General features: G+C 37.0%; 1 protein-coding gene across 3 annotated transcripts in view; it reads left to right on the top strand.

The window, feature by feature from the left end:
- Positions 1–19,787, top strand: part of SMARCA1 (SWI/SNF related, matrix associated, actin dependent regulator of chromatin, subfamily a, member 1) — an 89,646-nt gene that overhangs the window by 13,831 nt on the left and 56,028 nt on the right. For all 3 annotated transcript variants that reach the window (XM_003796927.3, XM_023517363.1, XM_023517364.1), the window contains exons 6-12: positions 706–885; positions 5,870–6,025; positions 7,160–7,291; positions 8,159–8,227; positions 11,779–11,888; positions 13,398–13,624; positions 14,572–14,693. In XM_003796927.3, the coding sequence (XP_003796975.1) occupies positions 706–885; positions 5,870–6,025; positions 7,160–7,291; positions 8,159–8,227; positions 11,779–11,888; positions 13,398–13,624; positions 14,572–14,693 (996 nt within the window). The remainder of the gene's footprint in view (positions 1–705; positions 886–5,869; positions 6,026–7,159; positions 7,292–8,158; positions 8,228–11,778; positions 11,889–13,397; positions 13,625–14,571; positions 14,694–19,787) is intronic.

The raw sequence follows: 19,787 nt of genomic DNA, 5'->3' as shown, positions 1-19,787 counted from the left end.
GGAATACAGAGCCATAAGCCCCCCTTGAGACACATTTAATGCTGAGCTATAATAATGTTGGGGCAGTAGAAAAGAAAGACTGGTAATATCTAAGCAGGCTGGGATAAGCCCCTTGAGACACATAGTCTGAATATTTAATGCTGGGCTATAATAATGTAAGGGCCAGTAGAAAAGAAAGACTGATAGCTAAGTAGGGTGGCAAAGGAAATGTGTCTTTTTGAAACAAACATACACAAAAATCCTGATTTCGGCCAGGCATACTGACTCATGCCTGTAATCCCAGCACTTTGGGAGGCTGAGGCAGGAGGATTGCTTGATGCCACGAGTTTGGGACCAGCCTGGGCAATGCAGTGACACCCCATTTCTACTAAGACTAATTCCTGATTTTCCAACTAGTAGAACAAATTATGTAGTAAATTACTTGCTCCTTTCGGATTAAAAATGTCTTAAATAGAAAGTTGCTTTGTTGAGCAACATTCTGACTTCCAGTTCTTGTTTCTTTTTGGGCTCACAGTATAGTGCTGAATTGGAATTTTCTTTTTTTGTCTTCAGGAAAATGGTTATTTTTTACTTCTCATTGGCAGAAACATAATTCCCCATGTGAGACAGTTGGAAGATATATTTTATTTTGTTGTTAGTAGCAAAATAATTCACTAAAGAAAAAATATTCATGTGTTTTTTGTTCCCTTTGTGTTGATAATGCAGGGTCTTGGTAAGACTTTACAAACGATTGCTTTGCTTGGCTACCTGAAACACTACCGAAACATTCCTGGACCTCACATGGTTTTAGTTCCAAAGTCTACTTTATACAACTGGATGAATGAATTTAAACGATGGGTCCCATCTCTCCGTGTTATTTGTTTCGTTGGAGACAAAGATGCAAGAGTAAGTGATAAGTTTAAAAAGGCAGTCAAGGATTATTTAAGTTGTGTTTACTGTAAGCTAGGTTCTGTTGTAAGTGCTTTTCATATACTAATTCTCACAACACTCCTATGAGATAGATGTATCATGTATTAATAATAGACAGTCCTTTGTTATGCTTCATCTGCATTCACTCTTGTCACTCTGGGTAGAATGCCATGGCATCATAGCTCACAGCAACCTCAAATTCTTGCCATAGCTTCTTGAGTAGCTAGGACTACAGGCACCTGCCACAATGCCCAGCTAATTTTTCTATTTTTTTTTTTTTTTTTTGAGACAGAGCCTCAAGCTGTCCCCCTGGGTAGAGTGCCATGGCATTACAGCTCACAGCAACCTCCAACTCCTGGGCTCAAGCGAGTCTCCTGCCTCCGCCTCCCAAGTAGCTCGGACCACAGGCGCCCGCCACAACGCCCGGCTGTTTTTTTGTTGCAGCCGTCATTGTTCTTTGTGGGTCTGGGCTGGGGATTCGAACCCGCCACCTTAGGTGTACGTGGCTGGCGCCTTAGCCGGTTGAGCTATAGGCGCTGAGCCTAATTTTTCTATTTTTAAGAGAGACAGGGTTTCACTCTTGCTCAGGCTGGTCTAGAACTCCTGAGCTCAAGCAATCCGCCTCTGTCTTGGTCTCCCAGAGTGCTAGGATTACAGGCATGAGCCACCATGCCTGGCCCATCTTCATTTACTTTTAACTAGCTTATTAACCAAAGAATTTTTGAACTGTATTTTTAAGTTATTTTTGACAAAAAATTTGTATTTTATCGACAGTGTACCTTATCAGTGGCTCTATCATTTGGGCTATTTTGAAATAAAATTATGTAATTTTTCATAACTTAAATGTTTTGATTTTTGAATTTTGACTTGCTTTACACATACACAAGTGCACATATACAAATGAAACCCTTATGTACAGAGAGAGCCTAGTGTTTTGTGTTTATGCATAGATACAGCTTGTAGTTTTGATTTTTTAATAGAAAACTACATATCTGTATATATTCTCAGATAATATAGAAACTGTGGGCTTTTTAGGCAGGGTGTTTTAATTAGACATTTGTCCATCTCGTAGGCTACAATTATTTTAGGACTATAGAATTAATGTAAAAATATTAAATTATGCAAAAATACTAAAATGAATAATCAGCTTAGAAAGTATATTATTAAACTTTGCCTTTATTTTGCCTCCAGAGAACATAGTTTATAGTAAAGATTTATTTTATTTTACATATTTGGATCGGTTATCAAAAGGTATCCCCAAAAGAATGGTAGCATAATGAATTACGTAACTTTATCCTCATTTTGCTTGAAGAAAAATTACTTACATTTATTTAAATTTTACTTATAAATAATTTAAATACTGAAATACTGAACTCATAAATTTCTAATTACAGGTTTGATTCTTCCCTCTGCCTAATATTTCCTGTGGCAAGTTAGTCTCTTAAATCTCTTTGTGGTCACTGCTGTTATTTAATGTGAATACCATCCCTTATACAGTTTTGTATTTCTAACATGCTGAATTTCTGTTAAAATTATTTGTTGAAGATCAAAGCAAAAGAGAAATATCTGGGCTTGTGTTTTCATGATGCTTCAGTAAATATGTAAATCCATGGATTTCATAAAGTATCTCTGGAACTTTTAAAGTAAAAGTGGATAAAGTCAATTTATGACTGCCTTATCTCTGTCCCGTGGGAAGTTGGGATTCTAGTGGCCTGAAAAATTTCTTCATCTTGAAAATCAGTTTTCAAAGTTAGTGTTTTCCAAACTGTGAGTTGCCACCCATTTGTGGGTTGTGAATTCAGCTAAGTGGGCAGTCACAATAATTTTTTTACAACATCAGGAGAGATTAGAATAGCAAATAGCAAAGTTTCATATTGTAGTAAGGATAAACATTGTTTTGAGAAACTTTTAAGTTGTCTCTTTCTATGTACATGCACTCAAACATTTACATGTATACTGGATTGCCTTTTAAAATGTAGTTTGACTGTGGGCCATGGTAAAGAGTTTGAAAACCAGGAATTATCAGTAACATAAGTAGTGACTGTACCATGTTTACATAGAGATTGATGTTGAATATATATATATATATATGTATATGTATATGTATATGTATATAGAGGAAGTCCAGGTCATTATTTATAGACATTTGAATATTGGTACTACATAGGGTAACTATATTGGGTCTTTCTGTTTTCCTGGCCTTCTGTAAATATTTTATGAGGGAAATATTTTCGTGATAAAAAATTTAGGCTGGGCATAGGGGCTCACACCTGTAATCCTAGCACTCTGGGAGGCTGAGGCAGATGGATATCTTGAGCTCATGAGTTTGAGACCAGCCTGAGCAAAAAGTGCAACCTCTTCTCTACTAAAAATAGAAAAACTGAGGCCAGAGGATCGCTTCTGCCCAAGAGTTGGAGGTTGCTGTGAACTATGATGTCACGGCACTCTACCTAGGGCAACAGCTTGAGACTCTGTCTCAAAAAAAAAATTAACATAGACCATAGTAGCCAAAGTAGGTTGAGTTAGTTTTTTTGAGACAAAGTCTCACTTTGTCACCCTTGGTAGAGTACCATGGCGTCATAGCTCACAGCAACCTCTATCTCTTAGGCTCAAGTGATCCTCTTGCCTCAGCCTCCCAAATAGCTGGGACTACAGGTGCCTGCCACAACATCCAGCTATTTTTTAGAGAAAGGATCTCACTCTTGCTCAGGCTGATCTTGAACTCCTGAGCTCAGGCGATCCACTCAGCTCAGCTTCCCAGAGTGCTAGGATTATAGGTGTGAGCCATCACGCCTAGCCTGGAAGTTACTCTTGATCCTGTCTGATACCAGTGTAGTCCTGAAGTATATGGAAGTATGATTCCTAACCATGTATTTGTGATATTTTACAAAAATTTCCCATACTAGAGGTATCAAAGATAGTGGCATAGATAGAAGCAAATCTGGTTTTCGTTATCACTTTCCTACTGATTGAGAGATGTTGAATGAGTCTCAAGGAGCCTTAATTTTGTTACATTTAAAATGAGAGATTTTGGATTATGTGACACCTTTAATGTTTTATCAAGCTATTTAACTCTAAGTTTAATAGTAAGAAAAATTTCAAAACAGAGCTAATTATTTATTTCAGACGGGAGTCTTGCTGTGTTGCCTAGGTTGCTCTTGAATTTATGGGCTCAAGAAATCCTCCCACCTCAGCCTCTGAAGTAGCTGGGATTACAGGCATGTGTCACCAATTAAATTACATTAAATTAAAAATTTGCATCTATTCCAGGAAACTTGTAGGAGGAACCATCAAACTCAGTGTTTCACAAAATCAAATAAGAATAAGGTGTTAGCAGGACTGGATGGGGTCTGGCACCTTGCTTTCTTTATTTTATCTCCAATTCCCAAATATCTCACTTTGTTACCCTGGTTAGAGTACCATGGTGTCATAGCTCAACAGCAATCTCAAACTCTTGGGCTTGAGCAGTCTACACCTGGCTAATTTTCTATTTTTATTTTTTTTAAATTTTTATTTATTTTATTGAGAGTCTCATTTTGTTGCTATCTATAGAGTGTTGTGACATCATAGCTCATAGCAACCTCAGACTCTTGGGCTCAAGCGATTCTCTTGCCTTAGCCTCCCAAGTAGCTGGGACCACAGGCGCCCACCACAATGCCTGGCTATTTAAATTTTTCTGTTTTTAGTAGAGATAGGGTCTCACTCTTGCTCAGGCTGGTTTCAAACTCCTGAGCTCAAGCAATCTGCCCTTGTCTTAGCCTCCCAGAGTGCTAGGATTACAGGCATGAACCACTGGGCCTGTCCCTGAATAACTTAATTAACTTGTAAAATATGATCACTTCCCAAGGTGCAATTGAGATCTCTACAAAGGCTTTCTTCTATTTCAGTCCAGGTAATCTTTTTTTATGCACAGTGGCCACTCAGTAAATATTTTTTGAATGTGTCAACAGTGTGTTTGCTGCATAGTGGTGAATTATGAGGTAAAGACTATGCAGTGAGCAGTTAATTTTGTTTATGCAGTGTAACTTAAGATACAGTACTAATTAGCTGCTGCTTAATATAGATTTTGTTGTACCCTGTTAACTTTCATAGTTTAATTTTGACTTATAATATCTGGAGTTTAGTTCATACAAGTTAATAATGCTTTTAGTCAACTTAGTTACCATATTGGACACTGTGAAGATTTAAAAATAGTTTTAAGTAGTCTCACAGTTTCAAATAGCCTCCTATACTAGATAAAGTCCCCTTTCCAAAATTACAATTGCAGCCAGTAGGAACCTCACAATAGCATTAATGGGCTTCCATGATTTCTTGACTATATCATTCATCTCTGCTAGGAAATGAAAGAACATGTGAGAGTTTTCAAAAAGTTGGAATCATTCATGCATATTGAGTTCTTTCTATTTGTTGAAACTATATTATGTTGGTAATGGTTAAATCTTGATAAGAGTATGGTATTTAGAAAGACTTAACTTTGTTTGTGTCATTTTGGACTCCTCGTGTTATGAAGACAAGCCTAGTAAATTAGTGATTTTTCTGGGGACGTGAACTTTTCTAGTTCATTGACTATGCTGTACTTATGTAAGGGAAGAAACTTTTGTTTTTCTCTCCTTGGTGAATATATTGTTAGCATGTCTTCCAGATAATTGACCACAGGGTGGTGCCTGTGGCTCAAGGAGAAGGGTACCAGTCCCATATGTTGGAGGTGGCGGGTTCAAACCCAGCCCCAGCCAAACAAACAAACAAACAAAACAACAACAACAACAACAACAAAAAAGATAATTGACCACAAAGGTATCTTTGGGTCTTGGTTTTCCCATTTTTTAAATTAATGAGACTAAACGATTCTCAGGGTCTCTTACAACTCTTAATATTCTCTTGATACTTTAATTCTATGGTCATCTTGCCACATATTCTAATATAAATACATTTTAATATATAAAACTTTACTTTGCATTAGGCTGCCTTCATTCGTGATGAGATGATGCCAGGAGAGTGGGATGTTTGTGTTACTTCTTATGAGATGGTAATTAAAGAAAAGTCTGTATTCAAAAAGTTTCACTGGCGATATCTAGTCATTGATGAAGCTCACAGAATAAAGAATGAAAAATCTAAGGTAACTTCTTAATATCTTTTAAGTTTTCATTTTATTACCAGGTCTATTTGCTAATTTTTCTGTATTCCAAATAAAAAAAGTGATGGAAGATTGCTGATTTTATTCATGGAATGTCACTGCAAATCTAAATTATTCACTATAGAGCAAATAAATATTGAATGCAGTTTTTAATAGAAATAAAACTATTCATTTGGTATACCTTCTGTGCTGCCTAACTCTGTGATGCTACAGTATTTTAATGTTGTTGAGAATATTTGGTGTACGAGTATCATTTGTATTGACTTACTTGTTATTGGGGAGCTGCATTATATGTACTTATATGGATTAGAAAGAAAGAATTTCCTGGAATTATCTGACTTGTGTGAATTAGAGCGTGGTGTTAACATTGAAAAATATCAATATTTCTTGCCATTCAACTCCATCAACAGTAGGAAAAGCTTCAATTATTATGATGAACCTCTCTTTGGATCCCTGGGCTACTTTGGGAGAAACAGGGACAGAACTGGAGCAAAACCACCAGGTGGATCATACTAATTTCAAATTGGAACTAATACCTGATAAGAGGACGCATGTTAGAGAATAATTGTTTATTTAAGAACATTAAAAATGTGCATTTTTTTGATAAGGTTACTGTTCTTTTTTTTTTGCTTTTGTGTCTTAATTTTTGTGATCTTAATATTTAGGAAGTTAATATAAGGTATTAGGAAAATGGGCTCAATTTTGATGCCTAAAAATTGTGACCAGGCCAAGTCAGAACTTGGCTAGGCATGTGGATGAATATGGTTGGTGGGGAAGGAGGAGATTTTGTTGCTTAAAATGACTACGTGGATTCCATGGAGAAGTTCTGACTTTCTGTGAGCCCAAACTGGAAAAAATAAAGTTTTTTGAAGTGAGGGAGGAGTCTCAGGTTAAATATAATCTTCATTCTTTCTAGTGTAGAAATGCCTAGAGTATTTTGTTCAGTTGTGTTTCACTACAGCAACGTCACCTGAACTAGGCTGTTTTTCCATGGAAAATATATTTTCAAAATGTATAGTAGTTAAGAAATGTGTTGATTGGATAAAGGACAGTATAACTAGATGTTACATATTTTAATAAATAAAATGATGCTTAATATAACTATTATTTTTCTAGCTTTCAGAGATTGTTCGTGAGTTCAAGTCGACTAACCGCTTACTCCTAACTGGAACACCTTTACAGAATAACTTGCATGAACTCTGGGCATTACTCAACTTTTTATTGCCTGATGTCTTTAATTCTGCAGATGTAAGTTTAAGCCATACATTTTAGGAATAATTTTCTTATGTTTACAAACATCTGTTTTCAAAGCATGGAATGGAGTTATTCTACTAGAGTAGCAAACTGAATTGAATTATTTAAGGATTTTGGGGCTTGATTATTCCTATTACAGATATTACTTGATAATAAAAAATGCCAAGTTTGGCTATCAATTGATTTTGTATACCTTATCTTGCTTTTGTTTGTTTTTATTGATTGATATTTCCATTAGCATTATTTGTCTTTGATTCTATATTTGTATTCTTACTCTTCTTAAGTAGATATAATATTACTATGGTATAGGGAACACTAATAAATGTCTTTTAAGGATATAATTGCTGATGGAGCTCCTATATTAGAGAGTTCAAATTTTGTTAATTGCTCTAGTATTTTACCTATTTTCAGAAGTAAATAATATTGGCTATCACAATTAATATATTTTGAAAGTTCTTTGCTTTTCTTTCTTTCTTTCTTTTTTTTTTTTTTGAGACAGAGTCTCATTACGTTGCCCTCGATAGAGTGCCGTGCTGTCACAGCTTACAGCAATCTCAAATTCTTGGGCTTAAGTGATTCTTGCTTCAGCCTCCCAAGTAGCTGGGACCACAGGTGCCTGCCACAAAGCCTGGCTTTATTTTTGTTGTTGCAGTTGTTGTTGTTGATTTTAGCAGGCTCGGGCCAGGTTCGAACCTGCCAGCCTCGGTGTCTGTGGTCAGCGCCCTACCCACTGAGCTACTGGTGCTTCCTTGAAAGTACTTTTCAAATGGATTGTTTCTACATTGGTTATGCACAAATCTATAGAATATTGAGTTTATTAAAAAACTATGCACTTACTGCAGAATTTCTGTTTCTCCATAGGACTTTGATTCTTGGTTTGACACTAAAAATTGTCTTGGTGATCAAAAACTTGTGGAAAGACTTCATGCAGTAAGTAAAGCAGACAAGAACATTCAGTAATTAAATGATTTGTGTAACTGAGCCAGAAAACAAACTTTTGTACAATCTGTTTGAACGTGTGGGTTTGCCTCTAGTCTTAATGTTATTGCTTCTCCCTCCCAAACTTTCTTTCTTTCTTTCTTCCTTTCTTTTTTTTTTTTTTTTGAGACAGAGTCTCATTTTGTTGCCCTCGGTAGAGTGCTGTGGCATCACAGCTCACAGCAAACTCCAACTCTTGGGCTTAAGCAATTCTCTTGCCTCAGCCTCCCAAGTACCTGGGACTACAGGCACCCACCACAGTGCCCAGCTATTTTTTTAGAGATGAGGTCTTGCTCTGATTCAGGCTGCTTTCAAACTTGTGAGCTCAGGCGATCCACCCACCTCAGCCTCCTAGAGTGCTAGGATTATAGGCATGAGCCACCATGCCCAGCCTGTTAGCCCATTTTTGTTGTGACTTTTTTTCTATATCCAGCAATGAGTTCATTTTCTATCACTCAAACTGGTCTTTAGCTAGTATTGCCAAACATTCTTTCTCCCTTGTCCATCTGCCCATCTCCCCTGAAAACCTTAATTAGAATAATGTAATTGTATCTCTGGCTTCTGGGTTTCAATTTTGCTTTTACCTCTTAATCAGAATGACCTTGCCTGTACTGAGGCTGTCTAACACTGATAAAGATTTCACAACTGTACAGGTTGGAACCATTTTGATTCCATGTTCTCTAACATAATCTGGAATGTCAGGATACTAATGATCTTTCAACATGGCCATCTATAGCCTTCTTTCTCACTTCCTATTAATAGCTATTTTAGACCTTCCCCAATCTCCCCAAGACTTCTGTTCCAGGTATCTCCTCTTCTTTTTCCTTAGGAAAAGGTAACATCATTCCTTTCTCAAAGAGAAAATTGAAGTTATTAAGTAGGGACTCCTTTAAGGATATTTGCACCTGTGTCATTTACCTTCTGTCTGAGTGGAAGAGGTATCCTTTCTCTGGTCAGTGGTTAATTCTTTCATGTGAACCCTAGATCTCATCTCTTCCTTTTTTCTTTATGGACTTTCCCCCATGATATATTCTTTTTAATTGATTACATTTTTCTACCTCTCCCTCCGTATTAGCTCTTTTCCCTTAACACGTAAATATGTTCAGGTATCCCCCTTATTAAATCCAAATCTAAAGCCATACCCACCTACTATCACACTTAGACAAAACAGTGATTCTTCAACTTGGTATCTCTCTAGCTGTGAGTCTGTTTTCTTCCCTTAATACCTAAGCTTCTTGAAAGAGTAGTTTATCCTCTCTGTCTCTACTACTCAATCTCCTGGTCAGTTTTGAACTCATTGGCCCCTGGGTTCTATCCATTCCATACCACTGAAACTTTGGGAAGTCTTCAGTGACTTTCTAGTTGCTGAATGTTTGGGGTACATGTTTTGGTCAGCATCTTGGCTTATTTGTACTATTTAGCGCTAGTAACAACTTCTGCTGCTGAAAACCCTTTTGTGCTTCGTTTCTAGGATATCATTCTTTGGCCACTCTTATCAGTACCCTTTATGGGTCCCCCCCCCCAATCTCTTCCTTAAAGTTTGGCATTTTATAGGGCTTTGTCTTTGACTTTCATGCATACTCTTCTTGGGGATTCATTCCCATGGTTTCATCTACCACCTATATACAGAGAGTTCCCAAAGTTTCTTCTCCATATCTCTCCCCTAAGTAGTGTACTTTCATGTATCACTGGCTGCTGAACCTAAGTATCTCACTGACAGTTTAAACTCTTTAAGAATATATTTTAGACAAATTTAAGAGATTTAAATCAGAAACCAAAAGTATTCTTTTATTCTTCCCTTTTCCTTATCCCTCATATGTATCTAATCATGATAGTTAACCATTTATTGGTTTCTTTTTTTGAGACAGAGTTTCACTTTGTCACCCTTGATAGAGTGCCATGGTGTCATAGCTCATAGCAACCTCAAACTCTTGGGCTCAAGTGATCCCCTTGCCTTAGCCTCCAGAGTAGCTGGGTTTACAGGTGTCCACCACAGTGCCTGGCTATTTTTAGAGACAGGGTCTTGCTCTTGCTTAGTCTGATCTCTTACTTCTGAGCTCAGGTAATCCACCTGCCTTGGCCTCCCAGAGTGCTGGGCTTACAGGCATGAGCTACCGCGCCCAGCATAGTTAACCATTTATTGAATGTCTGTAGTTAAGCTCTATACATGTACTACTACAAATTTCCATAGCAGCCTTGGAAATAGCTATCATTACCCCATTTAAAAATGTTTGGCATATACATATACCATAGTTTCTTTTGGGGTAAACAAATGTGGAAACAGGCTGGAAAAATTAAGAACTTGCCCAGGTTCATGACAGCTAATCCAGAACTGAGGTGATTTTAGAATAAGCCTGATCTGGGTTTGAATTCTGTATCTACCACTTACTAGCAAAGTGACTTAGATGAACTTAGTAAAACTGGAATAATCATATTTCTCTTAAAGATTTATTTTAAGTATTAAACACTATATGTGAAGCTGATAGTCTGCGCAGTGTCTGGCACATAGTTGTTGGGTACTCTAGATTATAGCACTGTTATTTTATTGTGATAGAATTGGTCTTTCATGTATATGCCTATTATCTTTTTTCTGTTCATACGTATCTTCCTTCACACTGAACCATTTTCTCCTCATTCATATATTTAACTATAGTCATGTCCTGCATAATGAAGTTTTGGTCAGTGATAGACTGTATGAATGACCATAGTCCCATTATGGTTATAGTGGAGCATACATAGAATATATATGGCACTTGATATTGGCATTGCAGATCAAGTAGGGGAAATGACTGATATTTAGTAATGGTGGTGGGATATTTGGTTTTCCATATATAACATACATAAATATATAAATAAAAATATACATACTATTTAGGTTTGTGTAAGTGCACTTCATGATGTTTGCACAATGACAAAATAACCTAATGATGCATTTCTCAGAACATATCCCTATCATTAAGGGATGTGTAACTGTATTTTAAAATGTTCTATATTCACATGGTTTTTTGGGGTTGTTTTTTTTTTTGCCGTTTTTGGCTGGGGCTGGGTTTGAACCCACCACCTCCGGCATATGGGGCTGGCACCTTACTCCTTTGAGCCACAGGCGCTGCCCTGCGTGTTTTTTTTGGATAGTATCTTTGATCAGTATTCTGACTTCGGATTTCCTCTCAGGTTTAAAAATCTTGTATTACAGCAGCTTTACAAAAAAAAAAAAAAAGCGGTTCTTTAGTGTTTATTTAGTACTCAATAATCTTTGTGTCTTAATTGCTAATGTATTTTGTACCATCAAATCATGAATGTCTACTTATGTCCACATAACATAGCCCATTTTCTGATGGGCTATTAACTTTGTGGTTCTTTATCAGGAAAGTGGGCAGTTGGTGTTGGTAGATTTTGACAGATTATGCAATGAGAAGTAATTTCACATTAGAATGTTGTTAATAAAATATGTGGTTAATGATATTAAATGTTCTATAAACTTAACAAAAATGATCACTTTTTAGGTTTTAAAACCATTTTTGTTACGTCGTATAAAAACTGACGTAGAGAAGAGTCTGCCTCCTAAAAAGGAAGTAAAGATTTACTTGGGACTGAGTAAGATGCAGCGAGAATGGTAAGAAAATTTTTTACTTAAAATTTGTGTTGTTAAGTCGTTCAATGTATAAGTATTTAATCTTTGGGAAAGAGCATAGATTTTGGAGTTTGAGATTTGTGTTTGAATCTCATACAATGCCTCTTAATAGCTATTTAGCTTGGGCAAGTTATATAACCTAAGTTTCCTTTATGTAAATTGGGAACAATAATATTTAGCGCTTGAGGATGATGTTGGGATTATAGGGGATAATGTCACTGGCACACTACTTTGTTATTCTTGCTTTTTATGTCAGAGAACATAGTAATAATCATCATAATAGGGACGACGATGATGAAAACATCAGAAATTGTGGCTATTATAAATATAAGCAAGAATGGTTTGATAAATACAAGCAAAGGAGGAAATTGACAAGGAGAGGGGTTGCAAGGAAACATAGTTAGGACATGGTAATAATGTGGTAATGCTGCTAAAAGAAACAAAATGTTAACTTAGGTTAAAAAAAATTAGATCATGTGTAGAATGCATAATGATTTTTCTACTACAGAAGCCAGTATAGGGTAGAGGTTAAGAGTATGTTCTTTGGACTTAGATACAAGGTCACATCTTGGCTTTATTCCTTGCTATGACTAAGTCGTTTCTTTTAGATGCTTGAATTTTCATCATTAAAATGGATGTGATACTAGCATATACCTCAGAGTAGTTGTGAAGATTTGGTGGCGTGATTCATATAAAGCCCTTGGTATGATACCTGGTACTTGCATTCAGTAAAAGTTAGGAGTTATTATAATTAAATATTAGTATTGATCAGGTGTATATGTAGGTCTCTTTTTGTCTGTATCAAGTTCTAGAAAAGATAATGAAAAATATTTACAGGATCAAGAACAAATGACCTGTGAAGATAGGTGTAAGAGACTGAATACTGGTAATCCCAGTGTTTTGGAGCCCAAGGTAGGAGTATCACTGAGGCCAGGTGTTCAAGACCAACCTGGACAACATAGTGAAACTCCATGTTTACCAAAATCCAAAATAGCTATACGTGGGCACCCACCTGTAGTCCCAGCTACTAGGGAGGCTGAGGGAGGAGGATTGCTTGAGGCTGGGAGTTCCAGTTTACAGTGAGCTCTCATCGCACCACTGTGCTGCCTAGGAAACAGAGCAAGACTGTGTCTCTAAAAAAAGGAAAGAAAAGGAAAAAAGTGATTTTGTTTTTAGCTCAAACAAGTAAAAGTTGGATGTCAACTTCCAGCAAATATTGTGCTAATTAAATAATTATCAGATATAAATATCTAATTATTGCTGGTAGCAACTTCTATTAATGGATAAAGCAGGAAGAAACAGGTTTGTGAGCAACATACAAGTTAAAATGTTCAAATCTTTATTAGTTTTTAGGTTTTGCCAACCAGATTTAGTCTCAAATCAAATCTTGTTTCTCTTTAAGCAGGAATCTCATCTGATGGCCAAAGGAACATTTCTTTATGGCATTAACCTTTCCAATAATTGATGATTAATTATAGTTTAACATTTCAGGTATACAAAAATCCTGATGAAAGATATTGATGTTTTAAACTCTGCTGGCAAGATGGACAAGATGCGACTGTTAAACATTCTGATGCAGCTTCGAAAGTGTTGTAATCATCCATATCTGTTTGATGGTGCTGAGCCTGGTCCACCTTATACCACTGATGAGCATATTGTTACCAACAGTGGCAAAATGGTTGTTCTGGATAAACTGTTGGCCAAACTCAAAGAACAGGGTAAGCAAGTAAATTTATAAAGTTAGCATGGAATAAATTCATATAATGACTTGTATATAAATAAAATTTTCCATATTCATTCATTCACTTGTTCAGCAGACATTGTTGAGTACTTACTATTTGCCAGGAATTGTCCTACGGGCTGGGTGTACAAAGATGAATAAGACAACAGTCTTTGCCTTGGAGAAGCTCACAGTGTAGTGAGGAGGAATAGTTGCAGTTCATTGTGATAAGTGCTATGATATGTTGAGAAACTGGGAGTTGGGAAAGTCTTCACAGAGATGACATTTGAGGTGAGCACTGGAGTATGTGTAGGATTGAACCATGGGGAAAAGGAGGGGAAGGGTTTTCCAGGGCAATGATATAGAAGTGTGAAAGAAGGGAATGGGGGGAGCTTATGGCATTTGGGATAGAGTGGCAGTTGATGAATTTGGGAAGATGGATGGACCATGTTATGAAGGTCTTTAAACCATGCTTTAAGGAGTTGGGACTTTTATTTTGAAAGTAGAGTGAGGGTCAGAGGATATTTGGAGAGTGACAATCAGAATATGTCACTCTTATATGTTAGGACTAGAACTTTGGAAGCAATATGAGATCTACGGAGGACAAGAGATTAGAAACAGGAGACTAGTTGGGAGACCCATTGTAGTAGCCCGGTGAGAGAGTTGTGGACCCATCACTCATCCTCAGGACAAAGTACAGGAATATTTTAAGTCATTTCATTAGGTATGGAGGATTTTGAAGACCTTAAAAATGTATAATTCAACAAATACATAATTCTACATAGCATCCCTTGAAAGGGTGTGTATGTGACTATGTGTGTGTGTGTGTTTAGTAGAGTGTTCATGTGCTGTATATATTGCATATAATGTTTAATTTCTTTCTCGTAACTTTTAAGTTAGTTTTACACAAGTTGTATAACTTATGTTTATGGTGAAATGTTTTAGGTTCAAGGGTTCTCATTTTCAGCCAAATGACTCGCTTGCTGGATATTTTGGAGGATTATTGCATGTGGCGTGGTTATGAGTATTGTCGACTGGATGGACAAACGCCACATGAAGAAAGAGAGGTAAGGAAGAGAAAATAAAACAAGACTTCAAAAACCAGAGTTCAATTAAGCACTGTTCTTTTTACCAATTGGTAGTTTTGAACTTTGGCGTTTCTTTAGCTAAGTGCATTGACGTTCTTACTACCATCTCTTTCATCCTCAATTTGGTTTCCATTCCTCTGACTCTTTACAAATCATCTTTTGCAAGGTCTTCAGAGACATCCTCACTGACCTACAGGATACCATACCATTCTCTGTGACCGTTTTGATTACTAATTGTTTCTCAGCTTATTCGCTGGCCTCTAATTTCATGTCATTTTCTTTTCTTGCTTTGCGGCTACAGCAGATGCTTGCCATTCATGGAGTTTAATGGTTGAGATTTTGCCAGTTTATAAACAACCTTAAAGACTCATGAAATAGTAATTTGTAGAGGGAATAATCTTGGCCTTATAGAGCTTTTGTAAAAATTAAATATGATGACATAGGTATGGGTGCTTAATCATAAATTTGGATCTTGGGATGCTAAAAGGCTGGTATGTGGGAATGACTCACTTAATGGTTAAATCTACTTATCATCTTGCATCTTTTTCAAATTTGGAAATTCTTACAAGCCTTTAGATTATCCCTCACAAATGCCATGGGTCTAATGTATTTTAAACCCTTTAAAGTACTTTCTTGGGAAGGCTTTGATAATTTACCTTTCATGTGATCCTCCAAGGCTCTGTCTTTGGCTTCTGTTTTAAGTATATACAGTAAGTCCTCAGTTAACGTCGTTGATGGGTTCTTAGAAACTACAACTTTAAGCAAAACAATGTACAATGAAACCAGTTTTACCATAGAGTAAGATAAACAAGACTTAAATTCCTATGGCACATTTCTGGTCACAAAACATCACCAAACTTCTAAATAAGGACCAAAATACTTCCAATTTTTTTTTCTTTTTTTTTATTTTATTGAATGGTAACTATGTACATTAATGCACTTCTGGGGTACAGTGTGGGATTTTCACATGCAATCCGAAATACTTTTTTTTTTCTTTTTAGAGACAGAGTTTCACTCTGTTGCCCTTGGTAGAGTGCTGTGGTGTCACAGTTCACAGCAACCTCCAGCTCTTGGGCTTAGACAATTCACTTGCCTCAGCCTCCTGAGTAGCTGGGACCACAGGCGCCTGCCACAACACCTGGCTATTTTTTGTTGCAGTTTGGCTGGGGTCAGGTTTGAACGTGCCACCCTCCCTATATGGGGCTGGCACCCTACTCACTGAGCCACAGGCATCGTCCAATTTTTTTTTTTTTTGTAAAGACAGAGTCTCACTTTATCACCCTTAGTAGAGTGCCATGACATTACACAGCTCACAGCAACCTCCATCTTCTGGGCTTAGGTGATTCTCTTGCCTCAGCCTCCTGAGTAGCTGGGACTACAGGTGCAATACCTGGCTATTTTTTTGTTGCAGTTTGTCCGGTCCAGGTTTGAACCTGCCACCCTTGGTATATGGGGCTGATGCCCTACCCACTGAGCCATAGGCGCCACCCAAAATACTTCCAATATTATACATTGAAATAAACATGAGGTATATGTTAATTTAAGAAAGATTAATAAAAATGAGTAAGATTAGATGTGTTAATCAGTTCAATGTAAGCATTTCACATTGTATATCAAATCAGTACTGCAGTTATGATTTAATAAAAACAAAAAATAAAAAAATGAGTAAGATAATTATTTACCTACTTATTCCAGTTCAGGGTCACAGTGGCATAAGCCTCTCTCAGCAGCTCAGGGTTCCTGGTGGGAATTAATCCTAGTCAGGTCACCATTCCAAAAAAGGGGCACATTTCACATACATGCCCACACACATTGACCCTGGGACCATGTAGACATCCTAGTTGACCTTACAGGCACATCTTTGGGATGAAGGAAACCCGAGTCCCAGGAGAAAACCCATGCAGATGTGGGGAGACTGTACAAACTCTATAAAGAAAGTGGCCCCAGCTAGGAATTGATTTCTTTTTTGTCATCAATGTTCTAACAAAACGACGTTAATTCAAGGACCTGCTATGGTTATACTCTGGGCAAAGATCACGATTTTATGGTATAGTTGAAAATACACTGATAGTAGTTTCAGAAGACCTGAATTTTATCATCACTTGACCACTCTGTAGTGTGCAAGCCATTTAATTCTCTGAGCCTCAGTATCTTTAATTTTATTATAAGGTTAATACAATTAACACCTAGGCTTCTTTTTTTCTGACAAGGTTGTTGTCAGGATCAGTGGGTATAATAGGTATGAGTTTAAACTGAAGAATGCAGTACATAGCATGCCATGAAATTGTACACAGGCCTTTTAACCTCTTGAAGGCCTCATCTCAGGTTATAGTGACACTTCACATTCATCCCTCTTCTTCCATAGCTTCATTTGACACTGTTGTCCTTTGTGGACTTCATTTTTTTTTCTTTTTATTGTTTGGGATTCATTGAGGGTACAAAGAATTAGGTTATACTGATTGCATTTGTTAGATAATTGTGTCCCGCCCCCAAGAGGTATGCCATACACTGTGATCCCCCAACCCCCTCCCTTCTCTCCTCTTCCCGCTTGTTCTTCCCCCTTATCCCCCCTTGTATTAGTTCATCTACTGCCTTCATATTAGAATTGAGTACATTGGATTCTTTTTTTTTTTTTTAAACAGAGTGTCACTATATCACCCTCAGTAGAGTGCTGTGGCATCACAGCTCATAGCAACCTCAAATTCTTGGGCTTAAGTGATTCTCTTGCCTCAGCCTTTTAGATAGCTGAGACTACAGTTACTCACTACAATGCCTGGCTATTTTTTTGTTGTAGTTGACATTGTTATTTAGCAGGCATGGGCCAGGGTCAAACCTGTCAGTTTTGGTGTATGTGGCCGGTGCCCTACTCACTGAGTTATGGGCGCTGAGCCAAGTACATTGGATTCTTGCTTGTTCATTCTTAAGATGCTTTACTAAGAAGAATGCATTCCACCTCCATCCAGGTTAATACAAAGGTGTAAAGTATCTATCTTTTTTAGTGGCTAAATAGTATTCCATGGTACACATATGCCACAGCTTTTTAATCCATTCCTGGGTTGGTGGGTATTTAGGCTGTTTCCACATTTTGGCAATTGTAAGTTGTGCTGCAATAAACAGTCTGATCTGTGCAAAAGTCCTTATGATAAAAGGATTTATTTTTCTTTTGGGTAGATGTCTAGTAATGGGATTGCAGGATCAAATAGGAGCTCTAATTTGAGTTCTTTGAGGATTCTCCATACTTCCCTCCAAGAATGTTGTATTAGTTTGCAGTCCCACCAGCAGTGAGTGCTCCCTTCTGTCCACATCCATGCTAGCATCTGCAGCTTTGAGACTTTGTGATGTGGGCCATTCTCACCAGGGTTAGGTGATATCTGAGGGTAGTTTTGATTTGCATTTCTCTGATGATTAGGGGTGATGAGCATTTTTTCATATGGTTGTTAGCCATTTGTCTGTCTTCTATAGAAAAGGTTCTATTCATCTCTCTTACCCAGTGATATATGGGATTGCTGGGTCATTTTTTTTGTTGTTGATTAATTTGAGTTCTCCATAGATCTGAGTTATCAAGTTTTTGCCCGATTCTTAATATGCAAATATCTTTTCCTATTCTGAAGATTATCTGTTTGCTTTGGTGGTTGTTTCCTTAGCAGTATAGAAGCTTTTCAGTTTAAGTCCCATTTCTTTATTTTTGTTGTTGTTGCAATTGCCACAGAAGTCTTCTTCATAAAATCTTTCCCCAGGCTGTTATCTTCAGGTGTTTCCCCACACTTTCTTTGAGGACTTTTATTGTTTCATGCCTTAGATTTATGTCTTTTATCCATCATGAATCAATTTTCATAAGTGATAAGAGATGTGGGTCCAGTTTCAGTCTTTTACATGTGGTTATGTAGTTCTCCCAACACCGTTTATTGAATAGGGAGTCTTTTTCCCAGTGTATGTTCTTGTTTTGTTTATAAAAGATCAGGTGGCTATAAGAGGTTAGTTTCATCTCATGGTTTTCTATTGGGTTCCAAATGTCAATTTCTATTTTTGTGCCAATACCATGCTGTTTTGATCACTGTGACCTTGTAGTATAGCTGAAAGTCCAGTAGGGTGATACCCCTGGCTTTGTTTTTATTACTAAGAATTGTCTTGGCTATATGGGGTTTCTTCTGGTTCCATTCAAATTGAAGAATTGTTCTTACCAAATCTTGAAAGTATGATGATGATATTTTAATAGGGATGGCTTTGAATCTGTAGATTGCTTTGGGTGGTATAGATATTTTGATAATGTTGATTCTTTCCAACCATGAGCCCGGTATGTTCTTCTATTTGTTAATATCTTCTGTTATTTCTTTTCTTAGGGTTTTATAATTTTCTTTTTAGAGGTCCTTCACCTCCCTTGTTATGTATATTCCTCGGTATTTCATTTGTTTTTAATCTACTGTGAAGGGAATTGTGTCCTTGATTAGCTTCTTATCTTGGCTATTATTGGCATATACAAAGGCTACTGATTTGTGGACATTGATTTTATATCTTGATACATTATTGTATTGTTTTGATGATTTCCATTTGCTTACAATACTGTTTTCTATCCCTTAACCCTGAGTCCTGACTTGTGCTTTAAGGCTAGGTGTGTCTCCTCGAGACAACATATGGATGGCTTGTGTTTTTTTATCCAGTCAGCCAGCCTATGCCTCTTCAGTGGTGAATTCAGTCCATTGACATCTATTGAGAGAAGTGATAAGTGTGGTGGAGTTCTGTTCATCTTATTTTGTGAAAGTCCGTTGTGTAGTTTTATCCTTTGTACCATTGTGGAAGCTTTGACCTTTAGCTTCTGGGTGTTTACTTTGCTGGTGGTCCATTGTGGTGGTCAGTGTTGAGAATAGGTCTGAATATTTCCTATAGAGCTGGTCTTGTTGTGGCGAATTTCCTCAGTGCTTGTGTATCTGCAAAAGATTTGATTTCTTCATCAATTTTGAAGCTTCATTTAGCAGGATACAGAATTCTGGGCTGAAAATTGTTTTTTTTAATAATGTTGAAGGTAGATGACCGACCATGCTCTTCTGGCTTGGAAGTTTTTTTTTTTTTTTTTTT

This window comes from Otolemur garnettii, unplaced genomic scaffold (genome assembly GCF_000181295.1).
Source record: "Otolemur garnettii isolate 467f Iridium unplaced genomic scaffold, OtoGar3 scaffold00109, whole genome shotgun sequence".
NCBI classification, from domain to species: Eukaryota; Metazoa; Chordata; class Mammalia; order Primates; family Galagidae; genus Otolemur; species Otolemur garnettii.
The sequence above is the reverse complement of the archived record's forward strand: the minus strand, read 5'-3'. Positions and strand labels throughout refer to the sequence as shown.